Source organism: Meleagris gallopavo, chromosome 3, assembly GCF_000146605.3.
Source record: "Meleagris gallopavo isolate NT-WF06-2002-E0010 breed Aviagen turkey brand Nicholas breeding stock chromosome 3, Turkey_5.1, whole genome shotgun sequence".
NCBI classification, from domain to species: Eukaryota; Metazoa; Chordata; class Aves; order Galliformes; family Phasianidae; genus Meleagris; species Meleagris gallopavo.
In genome coordinates, this window is record NC_015013.2 from 31,907,240 (window position 1) to 31,919,361 (window position 12,122).

Here is a 12,122-nt window from a genome sequence, read left to right on the forward strand (position 1 = left end):
GTCGCACTTCCGGTCGCGCCCCGTCGCCTAGCAACTGAATTGGGGTGGGGCTGGAAGCGTTGTGAATGTAGGAGCCGTGAGGGGCGGTCTCAAGCAGGGGAGGAGGAATGGCCGCCGTGGCGCTGTGCGCTCACCTGGGGAGGTGTGCGGTGACAGCAGGCCGCGTTGGAAGTTAATATGGAAGAGCACAAAAGAACCCTGGCACAACTTGAGGCCGTTCCCTCTAGTCCTATCGCTGTTTACATGGGAGAGAGTAACAGGAGAAGGATGGGAAGATGTAGGTGAGAAGAAAAGTGCCCACAGCTCACGTTCCTTCAGCAGCGCTTTGCATTGCCTCAAAAACAGCTACAAGGGCTGGTTGCAGCTCACCCCTGAACCAAGAGGTCGAGCAGCAGGACAGCCTCTTCTCCCAGGCAACAAACAGGACCCGAGGAAATGGCCGTAAGTTGTACCAGAGGAGGTTTAGGTTAGACATAAGGAAGAACTACTTCTCTCAGAGAGTAGCCAGGCACTGGAATGGCTGCCCAGGGAGGTGGGGGAGTCCCTGGCAGTGTTCAAGAGGCACCTGGATGAGGAGCTACGAGATATGGTTTAGTAGCTTGTGGTAACAACGATAGTGGGAGGACAGTTGGACTAGATGACCTTGTAGGTCGTTTCTATGATTCTATGCACAAGAGCAAGAACCAAGTAAAAGCAGCACTAAAATCAGGTGTTGTCTGGTGCAGCAGGGCAAGGGAATCAGAGGTGGCAGGGAGCTTTCACCCTAAAGAAGCCTTGCATGCATCTTGTGCATTTACAGATCTGTCATTTTAAGAAGAATGACAATCCCTTCCATTCTGTAATTAGTGTTTCCAATTCCTGTAGCATGCTCTGGAATTAATTTTAAAAATTATTATTTAATTACTTACAGATGATTAGAATCAATACATCATTTGTGTTTTAGGGCAGATGAAAAAGGAGAATATAGTAAGTTTAGAAATGGCTCAGGTGATGAAGATTTTGTTTAAGTACACATGCACCACTGCTGCATGACTGGCAGGACTTCACCGAAAGAAAAAAATAAATTAGATTTTCTATACAAAGTTAAAATATTTGATCCTTTTTCTTAGTTAAGCATTTGCTGTCATCCACAGAAGTTTACTCTTTCATGCAAACCACTGCATTACTAAGCTGACTCAAAACAGTCATTACTCAAAACCTACATATACAATATAAAATGAAATTAGTAACTAATTTTAAGAAGAACTATCAACAAGTCTCCACCTGAAATCTTCACCTTATGAAGAATGTCATTACCATTAAACTTCACCACTGTTTTACTCATTCTTAAAAAATGTTCATATTAATTCACCTTCTATCTGCTGGATATCTCTGTAACTTTTCCCTTTTGCTAGGCACTTCTCACGTGTGTAATAAATGAAGTGTCACATCACACCTTGACTATTTCCTGGGTAATTCAAAATACTACTTTTGTCTAACTAAGATATACTTGCTCTCCAGACCTATAGAGCCCTTTTTTTCCATCTTTCAGTGTTCTTATTTAAGGACATATGATAGAATTGGATTCAACGTACCTGTCATCTATGGGGTGGGGTTAGAGGGGAAAACAACCAACCAACCAAAGACAAACACAAAAAACCCACCAGTGAAACCAAATAACACACATCCAACTCCACAGAATGAGCAACCAACCCACCCACCACACCAAAAAACCTTAAGCCCCTGTATTTCGTACTCCCAGGTGTCAGGTAAACACCAGTCTCCTGCACACACACACAGCCACATCAATCACTGCATACATCAATAATGTGCATCTGAACATGTATGAACTTGGTTTTATTCACACTTATGACTGTGTCCTTTATTATAAGCCTTGCTGTATATCACAAGCATGCATAAGAAAAATAATGCAAAGGAAACAGAACATTTTCTCCTTCATTTTTAATTTGGCTTCATGATGAAAATTCCATTTACAAGCCAGTAATAAGGAAAAGGTCCAGTCGGGCAGAACGAGCCATGATTGTACATTGCACATCAACACTTGGAGTGTATCATTTGGTTCCCTTCCAGTAAATCACATGACTTACAGCATAGGTGAAGCTTCTACGTCATTGCTGTTTCGCTCAGTTAGTTCATCACACACCACAGTCCGTTTCAACCTACCAGACAACTAGCAAGAAAAAAAAAGAACGCTCAAGTTGAGGTATTTCCTTTAGGAATTTACTGATAGCGGTATTTCAGAGGTAATGTTAAACCATATAGTTTTAAACATTGAAAAATGTACAAAACCAAGTTCATTTTTAGAAAATATCATCCCTAGTCTTCCATGCATATTAATAAAAAATATAAAAATCAAATTTGTTGCACTGAAGCTATACTTTACATCCTGCAAAAAGTATCTGCATTTCTGAACTCACAAACTACAATCATATTTAGTACACTACTTGCTTTTGCTTCTCAGCTACAAAGTATAGTCAGTTCAGTGCAAAGACAATCTATATACACAAACCTTCGGAGCCATAGGAGGGAAATATACAGCACAAAAACGCAGTCAGGTTATTATTGTTATTGAGTAGCACTTTATATCGTTACAGATTTACACTGCATATCCAAGGCCTATAAGAAAAAGCTTGCAGCCAATATGCACATTGAAACAGAGCAAGTCTGCTGGAGCAGCCTTGAAGTCAGCAGAAGTTGTACCACTGATGGAACAAGCACCTTCTACCTTGCAAGCAAGTTCCTACAAAACAAAACTTCCAGCTCTATCAGCACAGGTTTTCAACTAAAGGCATCCTCTTCATGGCAGTGTCTAACTTGAATTCAGTAACAGTAAGAGAAAATGGGATCATTTTAAAAACTTTTTTTAACTTTTGCATTTAAATCCTCAAATGTGTTCAGAAACATAGCAATACTTTAAAAAATGTCCTCAATGCAAGTCCAACAATAATTCAAGAGATGAAGAATTTTATTTCCTAAATTATTTCTCAGCTTGTTGCTACTGAATTTTATTCTTCCAAACAACGACAACAAAAAAAAAAAACGATGAACTTGTACCTACGATCAAATTAGAAACATCTTGCACACCTGTGTTGGGATAGATGTTGGGAATTACAAAAGGGCTTAGAAAGTGGTCCCACTGAACAGATGCCAGATATTTTCAATACAATGCTGGGACATTGAAATTATATAGCACAGAATAAAAAGTTAGCAGATGCTTAGTCTTGGTCCTCCTTCAGGATACAAAATCTATCACTTCTAAAGAGATTTACTTCAGACTTCTATTTCTAACATTAGTGGTTTACGCAGAGCTCTTAATACCCGTAGAGCAATTACAGAAAACAATATAAACAAATCACTAACACAAACTATATAGACAAGCAGCTGCAATTGATTTACTTTTTGTCTAAGTATATACAACTGCTAAGGAGAGATGTTTATTTTAAGGGATCATAATCCACCTTCTTAAAAATACAGTTTCACTATTAGATGTTTACTTAAAAAAACTGCTTTGTAGTCTGGGAAGTACAATAGTGGCTAAACTAAATTTCCTTTCAGAAATATAAGAAATATTTAGCTTAAACTTTACTATAAAAGAAAACATAGGACAAAAATATATACTTAGGGCATACAAGATTTTACAAGTTTATTTCTTGAGCATTTCAACTACAAAATTGTCTTCATGCTGGGTAGTGAATAAAAGACATGTATTTGGATTTTCCCCATATGCGTTCATAGAAATAAACTATTGGATGAATTTCATTTTCAGTACCATGGTAGGATGAAAAGTGTCTGAGTTTCAGTTTTCTCCAGTATCCATGAGGAGAACTGGTTTACTGACGTATCTATACGTACTGCATTCTGAACTTGGAATTAAACAGGCATACACTAAGAGCGACAAAGTCAGAAGTCAATCCAAGTGAAGATGTCACTGTATTTTATTTCTGAATCTAATTTCAGAATGTTCATAGAAACACTTAAGCATCTCAAACACAAACTTGCTTTCACCTGGACACACCTGCAATGGTTTAAGTGTGAGAAAAGAGAAGGCAGACAGAAGCTAACGCAGTACAAGGGGCCTTAGTTTTGGGTAGTGTTACAAGAATACAACTTCAGTGTTCACCTGTGCCTTACTGGCCAGTAAAAGCAGTCTATGAATGTCTTTTAAGATTAAGAGCAGTGAGGTCTCCCTCAGACTGCAGCCAACTTACAAAGAACGAGGCAGCACAATTGACAGCTAGAGATACAGAGACATAAGTTCACCAGCCCAAGAGATGGAAAATATCCTTCTTTACTGTGGGAAAGGCCAACTGTACAGTGAGAGCTTTCCTGCTACGCCAGACATAATGACTTTACTACTTTCTGTTTCAGGAGCAGAAGTTCAGCCTGATTTTCCTAGAATGTATTCTTTGGCTCTGGAATGGCACTCTCAAGTAACACTTACTCATAATATCAAAATAGAATATTACAGAAGTCATTATGACTTGCATCTTTTTTAGTCAGAATGAAAAAACTGAAGCTTAATGCTATATCCACAGAGTACTGTACAACACCCTTCTCAAGATCTCCAAGCTAACCTCAAGTAAGCTGGGCTGTTCACACAGTCCCATGCAAACATCTGCTCACAATCAAGAAGCATAACAAATATATTGTTAAAAAAAAAAAAGCACTTACCCTCTCCAAATTAATAGAACCAACACCCTCCCTGCCCCCAAATTAATTGAAAGGAATAACTTTCATGCAAGCTGTCCTGAAGTGATTCTGCTGTTTTATCTCCACTGCTAGAGACCTCTTCACCAGTTACGCCAGTTAGCTTGCACAGGAAAACTATACTATGCCACTTTGCAAAAGAACACAGAATGAGCAGCCTCTGCCATTATGTAAATAGCAAAATTATTTTGCCTAAAGAGCCTGCAAGGCAATCTAGACAGTCAGCTCTTGCAAAAGGTCTCACTGTTTTTCACAGGAATGGTGAACCCTCCATTGAAAAAAGTCTTTTAAACCTGTTTTCTCAATATCACCCACTTTTATTTAGTCCCATTGCATATAATGAAGCACATCATAACATCTGAGGGAAAAATAAGCTACTTTCTACAAAATAGCACACTCCTCCACTTATAAAACATAATAATATTTTGAAATAAACCTGAGTGGTTTCCTAGAGAAAGGAGCTGTCTTAACTTGACCAATATGAGATGAAATACTTACAGATGCAAATCCAGGCATGCTCTCTTTGCTGCTGTATTCTCTGCAGTTATACCTCAGCATTAAATCATTTATGCCCATTTGGATCAGAGTGTTAGTGACTAACTTGTATACCCAGTTCACTGCATTAGATATCGCACAGAATGACTGATCTTGTTCCTTTGAGGAGGTGCTGGAGGATTTTACCTTTCAGGATGTCTTTCAAGGTTCCCATCACAGAGTACTTTTTTCTGGTCTTCATAGAAAAAAAAAAAGAGAGGGAGAATCACTTAAATATTGCAGGCTGTGCTGCTAGTGACTTGGACATTACTTAGAAGAGGCTGCAGTACCTTCAGGACATCATGCTTTGACTGAAGAATGGCTGATTTAATTGACCAGCTGTATGAACATGTCCTGAAAAGCAAAATTACCCAAATGCCTATTTCAGTCTTCTGCTCATCATGAGCCAGCTCGAGGCTTCACTTGACTGCCTGATTGAACAAAGGCACGGATTGTTGGACCTACTCTTCCTATTTTTATTTTATGAAAGAGAACTAGTCATATTAGCTGAAGTTCAGATACCTGAAAATTAGAAAAAATTACCTGCAGAGCTTTGTTCACAGAGAACTTGTGTTTCACTGAGTCTAGGAGCCAAAGTTAAATTTTGCTAATGTGAACATAGCCAACATATTTGTAACATCTGGCCTTAATTACAGAACTCTCCTGAAAGTGCTGTTAGAAAAAAAAATAGAGGTTTCAGATCAAGCAGAATGCAGTAATTGAATGTAAAGGAAAATTAATCTGACTTGATCCGTTTTTTTGTTTGTTTGTTTTTAAATCCAAAATATGTTCTCTTCCTAGTTCAAGAGCCAAATATATGCAAAGCTGTGCTTGTACAGTTTCTGACGTCATAAGTTGTATAGCAGATGCTACTCAGGTCTGCAGCTTTTGTTCTTTAAGTCCTTTATTTTTATTTTTATTTTTCAATCAAAATACTGGTTTTGGAGGACTGGTGAGCAGAATTATTAACATGAAAAGCCATACTTACCACATGATAAAATAATATAGGAAATTTTGTTTAGTGACAAAACACAGCCTGACAGAGGAAGCATAAATTAAATAAAAATATCTTCAGAAAATTTATCAAATTATGTAAGTGTTCAAGTGCAATAATCCCCTTTCCAGAAAAAAACTTTATTCATAAACATTTTCCAAGCATCCCAATGTTTTAACTAGCTAACGGGTCTATGCAGTTTGCTTGAAAATATTAATAAACAGCTATGTACAAAACAAGTATTTACTTCCTGTGGCTTTCTCTCTAAAGAGATTGCATCACTTCTTAATGTACACGTCTCCTTTTCAAGTAAGCTTCATGACCTTCAAATCAGGATTAGCAAACAGTGGTCTGGTTACTTTTTTATCATAGTAAGGGGATTCTAGCTACATTGAAACATACATAGTGTAAAATAATGGGTGCAAAATTAGGTCTACAACTAATTTCTCCTTTAGGATCATGATTTGCCTATAATACCTTTTACTGTATCTACTTACTGCACCGCACTCATGAAAAATCTATAATAGAACTCCACCTTTCTCTGGTAGAAACAGAGGCTTTGTACCTTCTGAACTTTTGTTTCTATTTATAGTTGTGTTTTTTCTTTTCTTTTTAAATTATAATCGAAACAACAAATGAAGCAACAAAAACCAAAACACTTCTTAGATATCGTGGATTTCATTTTTTTTCTGTGCTAAGTACATTGAAAGCACATAGTATATTTGCTCAACCATATCACAATAACAAAACCTTGACAGAGCATCTCTCATACCACGCATAGAAATTTAGTCTGATGCAAAGGCTCTGCTGGCAAGGGATGGCAGTATTTCCCAAAAACAGCAAAATGTACATCAGAAAGTGCCATGTCTTCACACCTCTGTTTTTTTTTTTTGTGAAGGACCGCTTATCAAATTGTTGTAAAATACACTGATGTATGTTTCCCTGAAAATTTAAGGTTTGTAAAATCTGTAACACTTTAGTTGAAAGCACTTACATGTTATTGTCTGGTGAATGGGAAAAGGAAGCTTTCAGCAAGCTACTGAGACTTGTCATGACCCAGCTGGCTCCACAGTTGGGCACCTTTTATGTGGAACTAATAAAACATTTAATTGGTGAATTTGATGGACAAATTGTAGTGAACAGTGTTGCAGTAATGCAATGCACTTCAGGTCTCAACCCACAAAGTCTGAGTTTGTCCCCTACTAATGTGGATTTTCTGTCACTACAAGGCAGTCTAGTATTATACCTTGAATACTCCAGACGCTGAAATACCCTGGATACTCATATTTTTATTGACATTATCTGAAGTCTTAATGATTTTTTCATGCAGACTGATCAGAACTTCATGTCTTATTCATCTTATTTCTCTACCTAGATCAATCTCACAAAAGCAGGAACAAATGCAAGTCATTATAGAAGCTGGTTGCTTGCTCACCAAGATGCTCCTCACCAGGTTTTTTCAACAGCAGCTCTGGATAGAACTCATTGATGCACGCAGTTCTCAGCACATCTTCACCAACCAGTGCTGTATTTGTTGAAGGGCCATCTATCACAAGCTGCAGCACCCTTTAAACCTAGACACTCTGCAGCAGCTTAGCTCTACTCATATGCAGTTATTGCCTTCACCACAACTGGTAAATATCTCCCTCACCAGAGAGGAGAGATAAAATTAACTCTTTGCCTTTTAGAACCCCAAACACCATACATAGAAAGCAGACGCGCTCATATTTACGCTTCAGCCAGCTTGCTTTGTCTTTTTTTCGCAGATGTAGAACGAGTATTCCCCCCTCTCCCCCCGGGGCTTCTCTCACTAAAGTTGTCCATGGGATACTAAGCTTTTCTTCTTTTCAGAAAAGTGTGTCAAGGTACCCTGTCTCATCCCTGCACTTTGAAATTCTCCAGTTCCCAAGCTCACATAACAAAGTGGAAGATAACTGTCTTAGAGAGAGCCAGCTTGAGTCAAGCACTGTTGAAAGTCTTACAAAGAGGATGTGATATGCTCAGACTCTACAGCTCATCTACCTTGCCTTAAATACTGATGAAAATACACAACATATAATCACAGAAAATAGTTCTCAGGAGATCTATCCTTACAACCTTGGGGTTATAATCAACAAAATCAATACTGTCTTTGCTTTCTATCCTGTTTTCAAAGCTTCCAGTGAAAGAAGGCTCCTCATCCCACCTAGAATACCCACTCCACATCTTAACTAGAAGTACTGTAAGACAGTTTTCCTAACGTTTATCCTGTCTTTTACATGAATAGGCCCCATTTCTACCATGAACGTGGAGTAAAGATTCTTCTTATCTTCCTTTTTGCAGCTTTTTCCGTATTTGAGGACTAGTTTCATATCTTCCTCCAGTCTCCCTCCCTGGATTAAATAAAGATGTTGAAATAATCATTGAAAATTTTCTTTCCTTCAGTCTCCATCCAGCCATCCTCATCTTTCTCCAGTGCCCCAAAACAAACAGGTGCTTTATGTAAGGCCTCATCAATTCTTGGTAACAAATACCACCACCCTTCTCACAGGCTTCAAGTGTTTATGCATCTCACTATGATGAACATCTTTTCTGCAGCAATCGGTTAACCGTGTTCAGTTAGCAATGCCCAATACCATCCCTGTCTCCAGGTCTTTAACACAGTTATCCCTAACTCCCTCTGTGTAGCTGAGAAACTGCACTTAAATGGGAGTTGTCATGTCTTAATTTGAAGTTGTGCCTATGATTTCTCACGATTGGTTTCAGTCTAAATCTTGCCTGCCAATCAGTGGCACCCCTGCCAGCCTGGCATGTATTATCTAGGTAAATAAAAAAATTTAACTACTACCTCAAATGAAGATGTAGCTCTGCATACCCCCAAAAAAGCATTATTTCTTACATTATGTTTCCCTATACGTATTCTATTAAAGCCAGTTTCAATTTGGAGACTTCTCACAGACAGTTAAGGATACCTAAGGACACATTCCAATACTCTAAAATGCACTTAAAAAAAACAACAACAACAAAAACCCCTATTAAAAAAAATAAAATCATTAGGCATAAAGAGATTTCCTTTAGCTGAAATTCCACCCTTCAAGCCTAGTTTTGCATTAATGTGGGGAAATCAACTCTCAGTGACAATTTTCCAGTTATGAAATCCTCATATTCTAGTGCAGCCTGCAGAATTAGTCACATAAATGATTTGAAAATAGACAGTTTTTATTTGGAAGGAGAGCTGCCATCACAATTCTTTTGTGACACAGTTCTCCTTCCTAGTCCTTGAGGTCTTTGGCTCATTTCCTCATCAGTGGAGCTATGTGGTTTTACACTAATTTTAATTTCTGAGATCTTCATTGATAATTAAGGCATCTGGCTTTACAAAAGGAAATATAAGAAATGTTAGTACTAAATGTTGTGGGTTTTTTCTTCCACCAATTCTAAACTTCTAATTCTAAATTTTAGACTTCATGTATATTATACACGGTATATCTAATGTTGCTATAGATATTTAACTGTCATTCCTTGTTCTGTGTCTTGTTGCTAGCTTCTGGAGTAACTGCAACCTTTTCAAATTTGTGTTCATATAATTTTTTATAGTATGTTCCATGATAAGTCAGTCATCTGTATGTAAGATGTAGTATCTGTGTGCATATAAGAAAAGACTTGCCACAAAAAAAAAACCCTGATTCCTGATAAATATGATTGTGTAAACATCTGCCATGTAAATATTGGGTGGATATGAGTTGACTGTAAGACAAAAGCATAGTTTTGTCATCTGTTTGCAAACAGCATATGGCATGTCATTTTGGGAAAAAAAATGATGTTTAATTGCATCTGGAAGGAGTCTTTCCTTTTCATTCTACCATGGAATAGACTGAAAGAAAAGAAATTTTGTCATTCAACGATAAAAAAACAGAAGTAATCCTCATTGACTTTTTGCATGACTGTTTCTGAACTGTTCACTGGAACTAAAACAAAAGGGGCCAAAATGTGCTTGCCTTGCTCAATGGCATAATCCCACTGAAAACTAGACTGACTATGCAAATATGAACAGCAAAATTTGGCCCCAAATAAACATCCCCATAACTAGGGAAAACACTAATCACCAAAGTGCACTTAACACCATAGTAACTACAGTTTCTTTATACATGCACAATTTGTGCAACACTTTGTACATGAAACTAGCCAGTGGAATATAAATAAGAGTGCTGCTTCCTTTTAAATATGAACATTAATAATGAAGCACATTCACATTTTTGCCTTTCAAAGTCCTTTTGGAAAAAAATAAAAATACCTTCCCCAAGTAACCTGAAACATATCGTTAAATATAGCACACATGAATCAAAGAACAGTATTAAGGTAGAAGAACTTCCACACACAAAATTGGTATTTGCTATATAATTGGAGTGACTTATGAAAATTCCAAGAAAAGATAATCCTCTCACCAGGAGAGGAAGGTAACAGTTGTAGTGTTAGTTCCATTTCTTCTGCAGGGGCTTGTTTTTATCTTCAGCATTTTCAGGGCTGAAGTCAGTACAGATACCATTTGGAGCAGAAAGAGATGAGGTCTCCAATCCACTCTCAGCTACCATCTGATCAGGATAGAGATAGTCTTCTGCAAAGTGTGGCTGCAATTCAGCAAATCTATAGAAGTCATCTAGAAAAAAAATGTTACACAGAATCAGTTCTCTGAAATAGGATACTAAATTTGAGTACTTACAGGATAAAATCACATGATGTCTTTGGAGAAAATAGCAGCAGTTAACACTATTTCCATGGCTTGTTTGAGGTTCTCAGCAGTTTACGACATCCCCAGAACTAAGATGCCACAAAGGGTTATCTTAAAACATTTCAAAGCTGAACTTAGCTTGCATGGTGAAGGGAAAAAACAGGCTCGGATTTGCATTAAAATGTACGAGGACATGCCCTGACATAGCATCTCACTGTTCACTGGGGGAAGGGAGGAAGCCCTCCAGCTGAGGAACAAAGAACAGCATGAGCAGTCACTTCTTGAAATCTGGAAAGTCTCTTGCAAGCTTGCCCTTCAAAATACTTTGCCTTGTTAATTCTCTTGAACCTAAATGCAGCTATAATTGCTGCCTCCCACTTCCAAGATCTTAGCATTCCAAAGCTCTTAATATTTTAGAGAACGATGTCGTGAGATGATGATTTATTCAGTTCTCAATTAAAATATCTGTAATTCCATAATTTCAGGGTTTGTATATTTATAAAACAATAGAAAGAGCAAGACTCAGTCCCTCTGGAAGTAGAAGTGACTTCTTACTGCCAAGAATTTTAGCATTAAAAGTCCAGCATTGAAGCCTTGTCAGGGTGCCTTCATGACCGTTTGTTCAGACATCATTTAAACAAAAGATACCATAGAGGAGCCAAGTCACAAGAAGCTATTTTATAATGTAAACTGACACTAGAGGAAGCCGGATATGAACACTGTCACTAAGTCACCCTGTCACCTACAGCATGTGGCAGGCAGCCCACTCAAGTTCACTGTTATTACTGGAAGAGCTCGTGACCACACAACACTGTGAGCTGCTTCCAGTGCAGTGAGATGGCAACCGAAGTCACCTTTAGGAGGAGCAAAGCCCAGTTTCTCCTGGTGCTACAGGGCTGCTGTGGAAGAAAGAATCTTATAGCTTTCCCTCTCCACCAACCTTCTGAGTGGAGTAACTATCTATACTTCTGCATTAAGTTCACACTGCACAAACTTCAAATCAAAGTTTTTTCTCCTGCCTTTATGATACAACCTGTTTAATCAATGGATATACAGATGATATATAGTCAATAGATATACAGATGGTATAGATATATATCCAGGAGTTTGGCTAATATAATTTATATTGGCGAAATGAGAGAAAGTCACTCACCCTGTCCTGGGCTCATGAGATGAACT

At 37.9% G+C, this 12,122-nt stretch overlaps 1 protein-coding gene across 4 annotated transcripts in view; it reads right to left on the minus strand.

Moving 5' to 3' along the window:
• Positions 1 to 1,836: 1,836 nt before the first annotated feature.
• Positions 1,837 to 12,122, minus strand: part of LPCAT1 (lysophosphatidylcholine acyltransferase 1) — a 53,636-nt gene continuing 43,350 nt past the window's right edge. The window contains exons 13-15 of one of the 4 annotated variants that reach the window (XR_004159204.1): positions 10,660 to 10,871; positions 5,389 to 5,437; positions 1,837 to 2,170 (exon numbers count right to left, since the gene is read on the minus strand). Coding sequence is in view for 3 of the 4 variants with exons in the window: in XM_010708611.3 (XP_010706913.1) it covers positions 10,687 to 10,871 (185 nt within the window). In the remaining variant the exon portion in view is untranslated. Of the gene's footprint in view, positions 2,171 to 2,858; positions 10,872 to 12,122 lie in introns of those variants that run through there. The other 3 variants (XM_010708611.3, XM_031552802.1, XM_019613885.1) reach the window with 3 other exon arrangements.